This window comes from Aethalodelphis obliquidens, unplaced genomic scaffold, assembly GCF_003676395.1.
Source record: "Aethalodelphis obliquidens isolate GAN/ISIS:26980383/991018 unplaced genomic scaffold, ASM367639v1 scaffold48, whole genome shotgun sequence".
In the NCBI taxonomy this organism is placed as follows: domain Eukaryota; kingdom Metazoa; phylum Chordata; class Mammalia; order Artiodactyla; family Delphinidae; genus Aethalodelphis; species Aethalodelphis obliquidens.
Window position 1 is genome coordinate 1,468,762 of NW_020837992.1, and position 16,963 is coordinate 1,485,724.

At 53.5% G+C, this 16,963-nt stretch overlaps 1 protein-coding gene across 5 annotated transcripts in view; it reads right to left on the minus strand.

The window, feature by feature from the left end:
- The window catches only part of PIK3C2B (phosphatidylinositol-4-phosphate 3-kinase catalytic subunit type 2 beta), a 61,600-nt gene that overhangs the window by 18,155 nt on the left and 26,482 nt on the right, over positions 1–16,963 (minus strand). For all 5 annotated transcript variants that reach the window (XR_003427944.1, XM_027082709.1, XM_027082712.1 and 2 more), the window contains 14 exons: positions 14,544–14,655; positions 14,313–14,392; positions 13,868–13,931; positions 12,231–12,377; positions 11,556–11,589; positions 10,536–10,731; positions 9,321–9,443; positions 5,715–5,882; positions 5,043–5,154; positions 3,745–3,887; positions 2,255–2,443; positions 1,014–1,107; positions 782–876; positions 141–321 (listed from right to left, as the gene is read on the minus strand). Coding sequence is in view for 4 of the 5 variants with exons in the window: in XM_027082709.1 (XP_026938510.1) it covers positions 141–321; positions 782–876; positions 1,014–1,107; positions 2,255–2,443; positions 3,745–3,887; positions 5,043–5,154; positions 5,715–5,882; positions 9,321–9,443; positions 10,536–10,731; positions 11,556–11,589; positions 12,231–12,377; positions 13,868–13,931; positions 14,313–14,392; positions 14,544–14,655 (1,738 nt within the window). In the remaining variant the exon portion in view is untranslated. The remainder of the gene's footprint in view (positions 1–140; positions 322–781; positions 877–1,013; positions 1,108–2,254; positions 2,444–3,744; positions 3,888–5,042; positions 5,155–5,714; positions 5,883–9,320; positions 9,444–10,535; positions 10,732–11,555; positions 11,590–12,230; positions 12,378–13,867; positions 13,932–14,312; positions 14,393–14,543; positions 14,656–16,963) is intronic.

A 16,963-nucleotide genomic window follows, 5' to 3' on the forward strand; every position in this document is an offset into this window, starting at 1 on the left:
AGGTTAGGGAGTCACCTCTTTCCAGCCCCTCACCAGAGATGGTCAAGTGCCACCCTGCTGGTCAGGATGCCTAAGAAGTTAACGACTGGCTGCAGAGGCCCAGAACCGGAAATGGGGAGAGGCAGCCTCACCCCACTCACCGGCCGTGCAGACGGGGCAGCCTCCCGGACCTGCTGGGCCAGCTTGGCCAGGGTACTGACAAGCCAGCACTGGCGGTTAAACTCCTCTCTCAGCCCCTTGCCACAGCAACACAGCAAGGCTGCCAGCAGATACTGGTAGCGGATGCTGAACTGAGAGTCCTTGAGGCCGTCTTTCAGCAACCTACCAGGCAAAGGGAGGGGGGGAAGTCAGAACACTCAAAGGATAACAGGCAAGGGGGGGGTGGGGAGTGGTCAGACCCAGCTCCAGCTGCCTGGAGAACCCACCCCAAACTTGGGAAGGAAAACAGGCTCTGGATGCAGAACTTATACAGAGGCGTTCGGCCACACCTCAGTCTGCCCATGCTGTCTTTAAATAGGGCTCAAAGCCCTTCTGCATCTGGTTTCTCCTTGTATTTCTGCCGTGCGTGGGTGCAGGGGAGGGCCAGGGATGATCCCCACTGCGCTTACATGCGGGTGAGCTGAGACCCCCCGAGGAAAAGGTCCTGGCCCAAGGCCACCTGGTAAGTCAGACACATACTGCAACCCAGATGGCTCAGCTCCCCACCCTTGCAGGCTTAGAGTAAAACACCCCCAAGTGAAGGAGGTGTGTCCATCTCTCCTCTTTCTGCACACAGTTTTACCAGAAGAAGTAGTGAGTCACTCTCAAGTCAGAGACAGCTCGTTTCAGGAGGAAGCGCACCAAGGGGCTGTCCAGGTAGCACTCATACTTTAAGGCCTGTGTAGGAGAGAGGGAACAGGAGGCTTTGTTGACTGCCTGTAATCTACACCAACTGCTATCCCTGCAGGATGCAGTCTGTCTTGGGGTCCTGGGGGTGGGACCATCAGAACTGGAGGGAAGGCCAGCTCACCCACCTGCACGAGCTGGGGCAAGTAGTCCAACAGCTCAGCATCAGAGAGGGAGCCAATCCACTGAACAGCCATACGGCGCACCTCCTGGTCTGGGAACCTGCAAAATAGAGCCCAGGACCCTGACAATGCAGCCACAGGGTCTAAGGCACAGGAGTGAGGAAGCACCCTCACCCCTAGGCCTCAGAGCCATGGGTGAAGAAATGGCAATGACTCCCAGCACCTGCCAAAGCCACTAGAAGAGTCGTAAGCACCTTTTCTGGATTGCAACCCTTGAGAGTGGCCCTGGCCCATGGTCAGAGTCAGCCTTGGGCCATGGAAGCCACTCTCACTCTCTGTATGAGTTAAGAAAATGGGATAAAGTCCTCAACCCCACTCCCAAAGATCTCTTCCTTGACTCCCATTGTGCCAGAAATCCCATCATCACAGAGCCCTCGTGAGGGTCAAAGCATTATCGTTTCTTGGTACCATCCTTTTAATGCAAAGCTTGCCAGGCAAATAACAGAGATCATGAAATTATATATAAGCCAGTACACCTAGCCAGAATTAGTTTAGCAGAGATTAGCAAAACCTTTGCCTCAAAGAGTCCTGAAGGCAAAATACATGCATCAGGTACATTTTAATTACTAAGAGTGGAAGAAAATAAACCATTCTAGGGGTTTGAGACTGGGAGCCTGTGTCCCCAGAGGAACGAAGGAAGAGAGGACTGTAAGAGCAGAACTAAGTGATAAGGTTTGGGTTACACAGGTGTGTGCATATGTTAAATCTCAGCAAATGTACACATAAGGCTTTGGGCATTTACTTACATGTAAATTTTGTCTCAAAAGAAAACAACATAAACAAACATTGAGCTGTAGTTAATGTTATGGTTGTTAAAGTATTTAGGAAGGAGTTATGATGCCTCAATTTACTTCAAAATGCATTAAAGAATAAGATGTATTGATGGACAGTATATACATAATAAAGCAAATATAACAAATGTGAATGGTTAGAATTTAGGTGGTGGGAATATGGATGTTCACTATTAAATTCTCAGTTTTGTTGTATGTTTGAAAAATGTTCATAATATAACATGGGGGGTGGGGGTGGAATAAAATAAAGAAAGGGAAAAGGAGAAGTGGAAAAGCCCTGAATTTCCACGCCCACTTGACCATTCTCCCCAGAGCTGGCCAGGTCAGTGATGGGCAGTGCCAAGCCCTGGCTTCTGGAAGGACACGTGGTCAGGAAAGGTAGGTGTTACAACTCACGTGGCATGCAGGAGCCCCAGGGCATCCTGGTGGTTCATGTGGGTCCACTGCTTCAGGAGAGCGTAGATGTCGGGCAGGCAAGCCCACTCCCAGCTGGGGGCGCTAGCGAGCACCAGGGGGAGTGAGCTCACCTCCGAGTGGCAATAATACCGCTTCTCCCACAGGCTCTTTTTGTCAGCATCAGTGAGCCTGGGGGTGGAAGTGGTAGGGGGAGGTGAGAGAGACAGCAGAGTCAGCCAGAGGGTAAGGTACTCACGCTCCAAGAGAATGCGACACACTCCAGTTCAGTAGTTGCCAGACTTCGCTGCATGTTACAATCACCTGAGGAGCTTTATAAACGCCTCTTGTCCAGGCTACACCCAAAACCAATTAAGTCAGAATGTCTGGGGAAGGCAGGCATCGGTAATTTTAAAAATATCCCTAAGTGACTGCAATGTGTGAAGCGAACTCTGGGAGCCAGGGTCCAAATGGCATCTTTGATCCTTGACTCAGGGACATCTCACACCAAGGCAGCATGCAGGGGCCAAGGGCACCGAATTCGCGACCCCTCCTGAGGATGCCCTTCGGGCATCACTCCCAAGTAGAGCCACCAGAGGGCAGTGGTCCCCACTGCTCAGGGTCTGGGCAGCTGAGAGGCCTCCTGGGGCTTCCTGGGGCCAGCTGGAGGTTTTATAGGACCTGCAGCTAATTGGGCCTTGCCTGAGATCAGGTGTCTAATGGGAGAAGGGAGCTCAGGGGCTGATGAAGCAAGGGGTCAGCAGAGGAGTGGGGGCAGGGGAGGTCTGCCGTCACTCGGTGATTCTGGCTGCCCTGGGTGAGACACGAGGGAGAGAGATGAGCCCCATCTCTCTCATTTCCCCCAACCGCCACATGCAAGGGCCATGCAGGAGCCAGAGAGGTATAGGAGAGAGCAGGCCGGGGAGGAGCCCAGATCCCACCAGCTCCTCCAGCCTCTTCAACACTGGTGAGACAGGCAGCCCCAAGGATGAGATCAGCTTGGACTCGCTTACCCCTGACAGCTGCCAGCTTGCCTTGACACCTGATCCTTTTTGGAAAGTGACAGGGCCAGAGAAATGCAAAGGCTGTGGGTGTGGAAGGGGCAGGAGGTGGGGGCAGGGTGGTAAGCATAACGCCCAGCTGCCCCAATGGACAGCAAATAGTACACAGCTTATCTGGGGGTGGGGCAAAGCTCTGGTCCTCTTGGCAAGCTGATTCTGGGCCAAGTCCCCATCGTGGGGATGGGTGTTCCCAGATCTAACATCCTGACTGTGAGCTCTCCACTTTGCCTAAGGTCAGCTCATGAAAAACGTCTGGGGGCTGCAGAGCCCTCTCTCCACCACTTCCTGCCTAGGCGGCAGTGCCCACCCTATCCCACCTCGACTCCCAAAGCAGGAGGACAGGGACCTGCTGGGAGGTAAGAGAAGGTCAGTTAGAACTCGAGAGACTTAGTAGAGGCCCGAGTCACACATGGGGGTTGCCCTGGGCCTCACCAGTACAGGGACTCCTTCTGCATGATGTTTTTAAGCACGTGTTGGTCTTCCTCCCGGAGGCTGCCAAACTCATAGCGGGGGCTGAACTTGTCTCCAGCGGGGCTGGTGAACTTGATGTCGAAGGCTGAGGTGGGAAAGTCAATCTGGGAGATGACATCAGGGAAGTGAGGAGAGAGAACAGGAAGCTGGGTGGGGCTGCCACCTACCTGGGTCTCCAGCTCTTCTTTTACCCACCAGCCTTCCTGCCTCCCTTCCTCCCTCCCTTACCCTCAGATTCTTTGTCTGTAAAATAACCTTGTTGGACTTGGTGATCGCTAAAGTCCCTTCCAGCTATAACTTCCAGCGAAAAATGAGAAGGAAACAGAGAGAGAGAAAGAAAAACAGTCAAGTGAGGAAGAGGTTGGGCTGGGACGCATCTAGGCGAGGGGACTGGCCCCAGGCCAAACTGAACAGAAGCGCCATTAGGCTGCGCCACTGGGAGCCTCACGCCGAGGTTGGGGAGCCTTCAGTGTGGTCTTGGAGGGCACTACTGCCTGATGGAAAGTGGGACCACATGCCAGGTGAGAGCTCTGCCAACTCTGAAGCCTGCAACGCTGGGTTCCCTTGCTCTCTGCTGCCATGTTCATCCTTCTAAAATGGATGTCAGAGCTCAGGGAGCCAGTCCTCAAAGGGAGTTCCACATTCTTTCATTCAAGAAATGTTTATTGAACCCTAATATGTACCGAACATTGTTCTGGGCCCTGGGCACAGAGTAGCAAATAAGACAGATAAAAACGCCTGCCTCTTGGAGCTTTCATTCTGTATCCACTTTGATATTCCATATTCCGTACCAAAGCATCTTATGACCACAAGAAAAGGAACCAGAAACGGTAACTAGACCTTGGACCTGACCAGCTCCTCCTCCTGTCCCCAGAGAATGGGTCCACCCCACTAGAGCACTGAGTGGCTGTGGGGAGGGCTTCCCCATGGGCCCCAAGAGGGGATGGCTCAGATTAGTAATATTAGGGTTCAATATAAGGAACTCTGAAGAGCTGAGCCCTGGTTGGCAAGGGTCTCAGACCCTGCCTTCAGGCTCCTTGAAATCAGCTAACCTCAAGGAGACGGGACATAGCTTCCGTAGAACTTGCCCTCCCACTCCGGGTCTAACCATGTTCACCTAGTTGCTTCAGTCTCATCATCCCACGCGCAAAGTTCCACACTTTCTCCTACTGCCCCAGCCCAAACCTCAAAGGGAAAACATGGAGCCAGCTCTGGAGTGGTCCTGATGGGTCGGTGGGAGGGAGAGGCTGGTGTCTCACCTGCAGGATGACACTATCTGGCTGATGGAAATTAGGTGCACTCCAACGGGTACTGGGGCTTTCCTGTGTTGCTGGCCATAAGCCCAGAAGCTTCCGGCCACAGGTCAGGACTCTAAGGAGGATGGAAGGTGGGATAAGCCAACAAACCCAGTCGCTAAGGAGATGGTTCTCCTCCCGCTCTCCCTATCCAAAACTCTGCCTTTTCTGCTTGAAGCCACTGCCCAACTCCTCTCTCTCATTCTCCCCCACAGACCACGACCTTCTCTTTCTTCCAAGTCCTACAAAAACCCACCCCCTCCAGGAAGCCTTCCTAAACTAACCACACCCTCCCTGGTCTGGGTGACCTGGTGGCAGGGATGCCTTCATGACGTAGAGAGCCGGACTGGATGACCTCTAAGGTCCTTCCAATGACAAGACCAGATGACGCTGCCTGAGCATGCATGTCCATGACCCTTCCCACCAGTCCTGCCCAGTAGCTCTTGATTACATTAACTGTGCTGGCCACCAGTCCTGTGCCTTGGTCCTCTCCACCAGGGCTGGGACCCTCTGGACTCTGCCGGTGAGCCCCACCTGGCCAACCTGCCCAAGGGGCATTGGCCCATGCAGCGGCCAGGCCTCTCTCTCCCTATCCCCTCCTCCCTGCCAAGGCCAAGCTGCCCTGGGTCCACATACTGCCTGAAGTTGAAGAGCGGAGCAGTGACCCAGCCCAGGGCTTCGGGCACCCGCCGCTGCTTATTGGACTCCGAGGAACTCCCGGGTGGGGGGATGGGCAGAGCATAGAGAGTGGCACACAGCAGGGTCTCCCGAGGCAACCGGTTCACCTGCACAGGGAAGCAGATCCTAGGGAGGACAGGAAACCAAATCAGGAAGCGGCACCCCTGTGGCTTCCAGGGCCAGGTGGCCCAGGAAGTCAAGATGAGGCTGAGAACTTGGCCTCCCGATATGCTCCCTGGGTAAGCCTTCCTGCAGAACCAGGACAGATCCCAAACTGCAGGCAAAACCTCCACTCGATGCCTGCAGGAGCACAGTCTATATGTCTTTGCCGCCTCTTGGCAGAGTAAGACAAACATCCTCTGATTTTGAGGCTACCCACAGTGACCAGACAGAACTCACTTGGCCAGGGCCACCTAGAGTTCAGGTGTTTACATGCCCCATACCGTCAGCCATACTCCTTCCCTTGTTTTAGGATTTCTGCAGTCACCGAGAAGCTGCTCCTTTTGACAATCCTTCTCCACTGAACAATCCCCAACCCTCCCCCACCTCTTTCGGTTGAGAGCAGCCTGGAAGCGGCAGCATGATCTCCGCCTTCAGCGCACCCTCCCCCACGGCCCTCCCACCTGTCTGTCCTCCCGTGTCCCCTTCTTCTCCTAACCCATTGGACGCAAATAGTTTGTTCTCACCCCGAAACATTTTCAAAGCCAAAGGGATAAAAAGAAGGGGCTCCTCTGAGTCCCTGGGTGGTGAGAAAGCAAACTTTGGGCGGGGCCCAAAGAACTGACACTGAAGCCCTTGCCAGCACCCAAGCCCAGATGGTCTCTCCCGTGCTCCCACGCCTGAATCACACCCGGCTACTCCCTCCAAGTTCAGGATAAGGACCCGGGGTGGGGTGGGTGGAGAGGGGAGGGGAGCTGTGGGAAGAGGGAGGACCCACATTACCTTTCGGGGCAGCTGTCCCTGGGAAAAGTCCATACTGTCACACCCTTCTGGCCAGCCCAGGGCCCAGCAGCTTTTATGCCAGAGGGCACAGAGGCGGGGCGGCCACCCCCAAGGTTAGCAGTTTCATGATGAAGCAGCCTCCCTCCACCGCTGCCCCTCACTCCTCCAGGGGAATCTCCACGTAAGTGAGGCACTCTCTCCTTCCCGCCAGACTGGCAGGGCCCTGCTCTGTCCCAGCTGCCTCTACCATGGGGGCCCACAGCTATAATTAGGACCCCGCCAGCAGCCAGCGTGCACGCCAGGCCAGGGCTCGGCTACAGTGGCAGAGCGAGGCTGCTGGGCCTATTTTGAGAGTTAGCTGACCCCATGCTGCTACAGTGAGGGAGACAATCAGCTGACCCCACAGCAAAGAGGAGACGGAGTTGGCCCTGATCCCTTTCTTTTCACCCAAGAAGCGGCTTCCAGCTGGGCATCCAGAGGAAAAGAGAGTGAGGAACCTTTCTAGCTGAAACCATAATGGCTAGAACCAACCAAGGGCCCCTTCTCCTCAGCCCTTGGGTATAGCTGGTATTCTAAAACCTCCCCCATGGACCTTCACCTGGGGTGAGTCAGGACAACCGGTAGGTTAGCTGTAGCCCTGAACTTCCTCCCTTCTGCAACCCATTCCTCAACAGTGCATCACAGGGGCTGACTCCTCCGGGCAGCATTCCTGGGATGTGCCGGTTCCAGTCCTGGTTCTGCCTCTCACAACCTTGGGCAACTACTCACACCTCTGCGCCTCAGCTTCCTCATCAGTGAAAAGGGGAACATGGCTTCACTTGTGTGATGTGTGTATATACTGGGTGCTTTTTGCTATGTGACACTGTGGTTACTGCACTGGAACGGAGCTATATACATTTAGTACTTTCATGCACAAACATCCCCATGTGTCAGTCACTGTGCCAGTCACTTGGAACAGAGAAACCAGAACTGAGAGAGCTCAGAACACAACAAAGATGATAAAGAAGAAAGCATTTATCGTGTACTAGGTACTGTGCCAAGTACTTTACTTGCAGTGTCTCAACTGCTCTCAAACAACCCTATAGGGTAGGCCCTATTACCGTGTCCTTTTTGGGTTGAATGACCTGCCCAAGGTTGCACCTACGGTGAGAAGGAGAGGATGGTGGCACCCAAAGCCTACACTGTACTGCCTCCTCCCACATGCCTTGGTCTTGATCACGAAGGTGCCACGGGGCATCTGGAGGGGCAGCGCTGACATGACACCCTCCACAAGGCTCTAGGAAGGATAGCAGCCCTATGGGATTTGAGGCGGAGATTCAGACAGGGAGTAGAATGAGACCACAGAGCAGGCAGCTTGAGGTGGGACATGCTGGGCTGCTTCCACACCTCTGATACTCCGTGGGGAAAGGGTCTAAGGCTCATTGTGAGGTCTGCCTGGGCTGGAGCGCTATAAAGCACGTAGTAATTGAGGCCAGAGAATCCCAAGGGGATGGTGAAATTCGGGAGCCGTTTAATGTAGCCATCCTCAGCCTCCAAGGAGTCTCTCCTGCTCTGGTGATTGTTTAATTAAAGGACTTCATTTATACCTTTATTGCTCTAAGAATCATAAATGTGTGAAGACAGGAGAAAAGGTCTGCCTCTCCCGTTGGCCGTCTGTAAAATGGCCCACCTCTCCCCGGATTTCCACAGACTCTCCATCCACCTATTTTGGTATCCTTGGCCTCCCCAAGGACCCTCCTCAATCTCTTTAACCTGCACTCCAAATACTGAATTTGCAGCTCTGCTTTGCACATAAGGACTCAGAGATAAGTCAGTCTGGGAAAGTGAAGCTGCGGGGAGCAAACAAGGTGCTTGCTGACTGTCTGGAGGGAGGATGGAGCAGCACAGAAAAGGCACGAGGCACACAGGCTCCTGCAATGTCACCATCGAGGCACCCTGGCCTCCATTTCCTTCCTGTTTTGCTTGGCTGATGCCTACCTTCCGGACAGCAAATTACTGTTAATAAACGGTGGTTAATACTATCTTGTGCTTGTGTTTTCATGTTTCTATTTATAACCTGTCTTACCTCATTTCCGTGCCACAACTGCCTCTGAGTTAAACAAATGTCCCCATTTTACAGTTTGAGAAACTGAGGCCCAAAGAGGCCAGAGAGAACATACGACTAGAGACAGACCTAGAAATAGAGCCTTATTCCTATAGCTCTAAGCGCATTAGTCTTCCCTCTAGGCAGCCTGCCCTTCCAGATCTATAAGGGAGAAAGAAACCATGGTGCCATCTCCCTCTTCCATGAGAACTTTAGGAAGAAGGGAGAAGATGAGACTCCCTCAGACTAGTTAAACCTTTTAAGGGAGACAAGATCAAAACAATGAATTATTATTAAAACTAATGTTTATATGGTCCTTCATGGTTTACAACAAGCCTTTATGGATACTTCTCATTGGAAACTCATAACAACTTGAGAGGTAGAAATTACACTTGTCCCCATTTAAGATAGGGAAGTGGAGTCTCAAGAGTCTGAATGGCTTGTTTGGTTAGGGTTCGTGACAGAGCCTGGTTTAATCTGGGCATTCAGGAGGCTGAGAGGGTCTGCAGTGGGCACTGGAGCCTGGCGGGAGGTCTTACTGCTGGTCCCAGATGATGAGGTGGAAGAGGTACTTGGAGAAGTGAACCCTTCGGGTCTGCAGGGGGTTGCACAGCTCCTTGCCGCCATGGCTGAGGGAGCAGGAGAGGTAGAACTCTTCATAGCTACAAGAGAAAGGGCGTAGGTCAGGACACTCAGCTCCCAGACCTCATCGCAGTCACCCAAACTATGCCAAACACCATTTCCCCTGTCAGACTCTTGATCTGTGGGACTGGAACGTGGGGTCAAGGGACAGGACAGCCAAATCGGGTTCGCGGAAGTGTGCTCCGGGAAAAGCAACTGGATCTGGATCTCTCTGCCCAGTTTCAGGTTCCATGCTGAGCCCTCGGTTTTTCTCCCTTCTTTATTGGGAAGCAGCCATGCAGCCTCCTCCTTAGAACCAGCTCCAGCCCATGGGGTGTCCGGGGGCACGCCTGCGCACGTGCGCATGCGCAGGTGAGAAGCGTGGGGGATGAAAAACGACATATGCTGAAATGAATGCCAACACATGGGAGTCCCTGCAGCTCGTGACAGGTGCCTGACAGAAGAGGTCAGAGAAGGCCCTGGTTTCCCAGGCTGCCTCCTTTGTTCTCCGCCAATCGCCCAGAGGAATACATTAAGTGAGGAACAAAGAGAGAAGGGGAAGGGAGGGGGAGGGGGTGTGGGAAGAGGCGGGGGGGGGGGGGGGGGGGGGGGGGGGGGGGGGGGTCGGGTGGAGCCAAAGGCCTATTCCCCCAGGCCTGGGATGCTGGGAGACCCTGAGAGGAGCTCAGGATTACCAAGTTAACGTCCTCCTCCACCCACCCTTGCAGGCCTAGGGAACTCCAGACAAAGGGTCATCTCCCACCTCCCCGCCCCCTCCCATTGTCCATCTGCAGGGGAGTGCAGTCATTGGCCGTGAGGCATGCACTCAGATCTGGGAAGCGGCCATCTGTCGCAGCGTCTCCATCAGCTGGCCTTGGATGGGAGGGGGCAGGGATGCCTAGGCAGCCATCGCTGAGAGGGAGTGACAAGATCTGACCGCTGCTGCCTTTTCTCTCTCCTCTGGGATGTCCCAGCCCGTCAGTCTCCCTCTCAGTGGGCTCATCCCCTCAGCCACAGCGCACCATAATGCCACAGATCCTAAATTTAGGACAGTGGGGTCACATGCGGACAGGAAAAGCCACCTGAAGTCTAACTCAGCTTGCTCCCTATAGGCCATTCAGCCCAGTGCTCACCTGGTAGCCCAGATGATGGGGATGCGGTGGGTGGCATAGACCGTAAAGGCCAGGGGCCCAGAAAAATGGCAGGCCTCCTGGACCAGATCATGCTTGTGGCTCCCGTGCACCGCTGTCTGGAAGTCTGCATTGAACGTGTTGCAGTACAGCTCCACCAGGTCCAAGATGGCAGCTGTCAGGGCTTCCACAACCTTCTCTGTGAAAGGAAGGGGATAGAAGGAAGAATAGTGGGGCTTCAACAAGCCCCATCTTATTGTCATGGCACTGGCTAAGGTGGGATACCCTCTGACAGTAGTCCCCAAATGCCAGTCACCCATCTGTGATGAAGCAGGAGCACGTCACGAGCTTCTCGTAAAATGACAGATCCTCAGTTTTAAAATTGTCCTTATTTTTACGTATTGCTACTTATTTAGTGTAAAATGTCCTTTCTTTTAGGAAGTAGTGGGAATAATAGTTACCAGTTACTTAAAAGAAGTCATTGCTTAGTAAAATAAAAACTGATAATTCTATGTTGGTCCCCAAAATAATGCTTTTTGGTCCACGAAATCTGAAACACTGGGAATCACTGACCAAGAATCCTAGAGAAACGAGCTCTGTAGGGCAACATTCTGCTTGCAAGACTTAAGGGGGAATCCTAGGGAAAAATTCTTTATCACCATCTCCCCAGGCCCCTTCAAAGTTGGAAACACAGGGGTTAGGAGTTCACAACCTACCCAAGTGAAAGTTTTTCCATCTGGAACCCAGGGCTAACTCTGCCCCACCACGCCTACCCTCACACTTACACCGCCTCATCACCATCTCCCAGGGACACCACAGGAATAACTAGTAAAAATAACTAGAAAACATTTTGTGGAAAGAAATGTGCTCTCCAGCTGCGTCCACACCTCATATAGGAAAACACATACACACACAGAGGCAGACCTGGACCCATAAATCAAAGAGGCCAGGGAGAAAAAGGAATCTGGGCAGAGACTGCAGTTTTCAGCTGCCCCTTCTGGATGAAGAGAGCAGCTCCCTTACCTCGGTTTTCCCTCACAGCCAAGACGGTGGGATCCTATTGGGGAAAAAGGAGAGGGAGGGGAGCTTCAGGGCCATGGCCTTTTCCGTCACAGCTGGAAGAAGGGCTTTTCACAGCTGTGCTCATCTGGACCAGACTGGACCGAAATTTGAGGAGCAGAGTTTCCCCAGGGAGGATAGAGTAACAGTTTGTACCAGATTCGTGTGATGGGACAGTGAACCAGACCAAGGATAAAATCACCGTGTCCACCCAAATGAAACACACCAGCCCTCAGGTTACCCCACTACAGATCACAGCACCTATCGTGCTGGCTGGCCCCGTCTGCACAGCACACAGCCCCCATTGCGGAGTCCCAAATCCCCGGCTCGGGGCAGATTTTGGTCTTGCACCCTGCTGGGTATGAAAACTGGCAGGCAGCGCCGCAGTGACTGTGAACAAAGCCTCTGCTGGCCTGGGATCCCGGCAGTCAGTCCCGGGGGGAGATCCTAGCCCACTCTCATCCTCAGCAAGAGGTGACAGACTTGGCAGCTGTCTCCCCAAAACTCTGTGACTGAATGTTCAAACATAAAAGATGGAGGTTGAGAGAAGAGCCTTTTAGTAAGTGGACACCTAGTCACCTGGTTTCCGGGGAATTTTCCTCTCCTCCTTCCCCACGCTAGTGCTCTGGGCCCCGTTACCTTCTGAATTTTAGGCTTCATTCGGGAAGGGCAGGGGGGCAGCTGGTTGAGAGCGTTGGTGATCTCAGGGGTTTCCACAGCGGCTAGGGCGTTGCAGATGGCCTTGACAGACTGGACCACCCTGTCGGCCTTCAGTGGAAAGTCGCCCTGTGGGAGGCGGCACAGTGAGGCTGGCAGGCTAGCACTCAGCCTCCAGCACCCACAGTGTTGAAGGAATGAGCCGGCAGGAGTAGCGGCCCATGACTCTCAGGAGTAACCAGTGGAATCCATGCTTTATTTTCAAACATCCAGCGTTAGTGAACCACACACAGCTCCTGCTGAATTAAAGGAGCCAAGCCCACGTTCCCCAGCGCTTTCAGCCATGCTGCCTGAACTCCTCTTATTCCCAGCCTCCCTCTGTCCGCTACAGTCTGCTTATACTATACAAACACATGCAGGGTCTCCCCCAGAGACATGCAGTTTTAATAAAATCAATCCACAGGGACTAGCAGGGGGACCAAAGAGATCACACTGAGGGCCCACTTGCCCACGCAGCCTCATTTCTCCTACTACTGTCAAGAATGTCCAGATGGGTCTCATCTCAGACCATGGCCATGCCCTGCCCTCTGCACTTTGGCTCCTGCAGTTTTCTCATTTGGAATCCCCTTACCTGTCCTACCCTGATTACCTAAGTAAATGCAAATCACGGACCAGCTAAACTCCACCCTCCTTCCCCAAGCCTTCCCTGGACAGTTCCCCTCTCTATCACTCTCCAAGAGCCCCTGATTAACTCATTACCAACCTGTTCTGTCTACTAATAGCTTTACGTTACTATTCCATTTTTCTGGCAGGAACACAAGCTCCCTGAAGGCTAAGACAATTCTTATGCTTCTCCATCCACAGTAGCCATTAACAGAGGGCCAGACTAGTGCAAAAAAAGGTGTTCAGAGAACTCCCCTCTCATCACAGTAAATTTTCAAGCAGAGGTTGCTAGAGAAGGGATTCTGGTAGTCGGTGGAGGGCTGAGCTAGATACAAAGCTGAACTCTCCCAAAAGGATGTGACCACTATAACAGGATCAGTGAGACAGGGATTGTTTTTGAAGGTCACTGTCTGATTTTCTTCACCTTCATGACATGTGGAGCAAATGTTTATTCTCATGGTTTTGAGGCTTAAAACTCCATGTGAATCCACGTAAGGAGAGTCCTGGCCCTTCCCTACATTTGGGACCCTCTACCTCTGGGACCCTCTACCTCTGACGGTTTTCCACCTGTGACACCAGCACATCAGAACCTCTCAAATCAGAGGTTCCTGGGCCCTGCTCACAGGACGCACACTCCAGTGCACGCTCAAGTTCAGCAGCAGGGCGACAACTCTATGTCCCTTAGCTTTGAAGATGCCCTACTCCAGAGATAGGATCAGGGCATGGTTCCTGACCTACTTCTACAGAGGAGCACAACCCTTCTATACACACTGGCCAGCTGCCCAAGAGCTGGCAGTCGTGGTTTGCCCATGTGCTAGGGGAATGAAAAAAAGTGCTCTGCTAATAGATTTTCAGTATCTACTCCAGATCCCCAGTGTGAGCTGATCCCAGGAGGACGGGAGGAGAGGAAGGGAGGAGCGTTGGGCAGCTGGGCCAGCCCCAGAATTTGTACTCACATCAGCCAACAGGAAGGCATCCACCTCATTGTGGTAAGTGTCAAACAGAAGACTCAGGGCCTGCCTGGGGAGTTGGGGACAGGGAAAGGTCATAGAAGATGTCAGAACAGACCCAGTGTACTGGAAGACCCATCCTCTCCCTCCTTCTCCACAGCTCAGGAATCAGACTCTGGCTTAAAGGGGTTCCCACTCTTCCCTTAGGTCCCATGAAGACTGAAGGCCGGCAAGTCCTTTCTAGTTGGCTACCTTCTACCTGGAGAATGTGGCAAAGGACTAGAGGGAAGAGATGTCACATACCCTGAAGTGGGGATCTTCTCCTCTAAGACTCTTGGGCCCCAACACCTGCAAGAACCCCTGGCCCTGGCATAAAGGCAAGCAAGGGTATCTGCTAGGGTCCCCTCACGGTTCAGGCTTGGGCCACATCCGAGATGGTGCCCACTCTCACCTGCTGATGGTCTGCTTGACCGGCCTCTCTTGCAGATGGATGAGGTAGTTCAAGGTGGAGGGGCTCTGGTCATCATTCACCTGTGTAAGAAGTGCCCTATTCAGAGAAGGGTGGTACCTGTATCACAGCGCAGTGCTACTGCCCCATGTCCGCCCAAGGTATTCCATATCACCCTCTGCCCACTACCTCCCCATCCCCACGCAGCCATCAGCCTCCCCACCACACACGAACCGTCCGGGCCAGGTCACCGCGTACAGCTTTCTGCTCCATCAGCTGTAGCCGAATGTCGATGTCAAACTTTCGACAGTATTGAATATACTCGTGGCTGCCCAGGGCGTGCTTGCTGGTGGGACAGGGGGACAAGGCCATTAGCATTCTGGGGGCTCACTGGGACTTTCAAGGGAAATGCATACCTTAGCCTCAGGGAGAGAGAAACAGGAGGAAGGGGGAGGAAAGGTGAAGGGGGAGTATACCTGTCACGTACCCCTACCTTAGCTCTTAGGAGATGTCATGGTAGAGCTTGGGGAAAGAAACAGAGGTCTGTCTAAAGAAATGCCACCTATTACATTTAACCCTTGGTCTGTACAAACAATGACTTTCCTAGGTATTTATTACCATTATCACTGGTTCACTCTAGGGGCGGGAACTTCTGGAGGGAGTGGAGAACAAAGAGATTTCTCAGGGGCAGTGTTTAAACCCCATCCTCTTGGCTTTGGTACACAGGACACAAAAGAAGCCAGCCTGTGCTCAGGCTTGGGTGTGGAGCTCAATGGGTGACACTATCCCCCCAACACTGTGATCCTAAGTCTCACATCCCCCACCATGACCAACTGGGTGCTGGGACCAACCAACCAAAGCCACCAAGATTCCAGGTCTATCATCCCTAACCCACCAAAGTGCTGCTTCTCACCTCCCTCTGTGGCTCCTGCGATGGTGAATAACAAGGTAAATCTCTACAGACTACCAGCATGCTATTCCCACTGCTCAGGTGAGACCCCCGCCCCACCCCCAAGTTTCAGAGAAGGCGGCTTAGGGAGTCCCTCGGTGATCCAGCCCCTTCCTCCCTCCAGATCACACCTTAGGCAGAAAGGAAGCCGAGGAGAAGGGGCAGGCTGAGTCCCACTTGCAGGCCAGCACTGCAGGCCTGGGCCACGTCCCAGCAGCTGGGTAACAGAAGCCGGAAAGGGACTTCCTTCCTCAGCAGAGCTGGGAATCTAGGCCAGAAATGGAGAGGAAAGGAGCAAAGCATAGGGCTCTGTGCAGAAGCCAGCAGAGGTGCCTGGGCCGGAGGCCAGTCGAGTCCAGCTAGGACGTAAGTGGGTTTTCCACATCCGGAGGCGCCAAGCCTCTGATTTAGACCCCAACCTGCTAAGACTGAGCTGCAGTCAAAACCTGGGGGTGGGAGAGGCTGGGCTGTGGGGTGGGGCTGGTAGGAGTGCCCTGGGAGGAAGGAAGAGTACGTCAGGGGTGGAGGAGGTGGCAGGAAACCCAACCCTCCCCGGGGACTGTCTCAAGGTTCTTATCTGAGAGCAGCCTGCATCCTGGACCCGCCACTCCCCCTCAGCGTCAGTCCCTTTTCTAAGCAAGGGTAGGAAACACAGGGCCTCCTTGGGAACTAGCAGCTTTCTGGAACCCCCAGAGGGTCCTTTCCACCCCCAACCCAAGGCAGCTATCTTGTGCTCAGGGGTCTGGGCTTTTCTGTTGCATGGGAGGGAAGAGAAGAGCCTTGGTGGAGGAGGGGGCTCCTGGACCAAGAGTGATGGACACAGGTCCCCCAGGGACTTGCTTGACCTTCTCTGTGGAAGGCCTTCCTCTGTGTGCATTCAAGTTAGAGTGGGAGAGGCATGACCCTAGGACCAACAATCCTTCTCCACCTTGCCTGGAACACTCCACCTGAGTCTTGGCAAGATGTCAGAAGCTGACGGCTTATCTACCACCTCTGGACTTGGGGGCTCAAGGACTAGGGGGCTGCAAGGGAAATGACAGTACCCATCTAATCCGCATCCTCTCTTTGGACTGGTCCTTCCCTGGGAATATTTACTGATCGCTCGTTGGGTGATCCTCATATTTAACCCTTGCTACATCGTACAGAAGCAGCTGAGGGTCAGAGCTCCACAACAAGCAAGTGGCAGCTGGAACCCAAACCAGCTGCGTTGATGTGACCCATTATGCCCCTTGCTCCCTTACAACAGTGGCAGGTGCTCTGCGCCAGGAGCCCCTGAATCTGGGGCCCCCTCTATTCCTCTAGGGGAGAGCGATACACATTTGAACTGTGCCCCCTGGAGGTGTGCCACGTAGGGCCCTGCCCCCTTCTTTTCTCTCAGTTTTCCAGTTGAGGGCACAGAGGCCAGGAAGGGCCCACAATATCCCTAAGGTTAAAGAAACCAGCCAAGAACTGCTCTAGCCATAGATCAACCATCCTTGCATCTAGACCTGCATATAAGAGAAAGAGCAAGTGGTGGCCCTCATCGCGCACCCCTCAGACCTGAGATACCGGCCTCTCCTCCCCCGCTCCCAAGATCTGCTTCACCAAGTGGCCAGTAGGCAACTGGAAGCTTAGGGAGGAAAGCAGCTCTCTTTATTTCCTTATCTGCTGGCCTCTGGCTGACTCTACAGCCTGCCACACAGCTGTACCACCTGAGGGGTCCAGT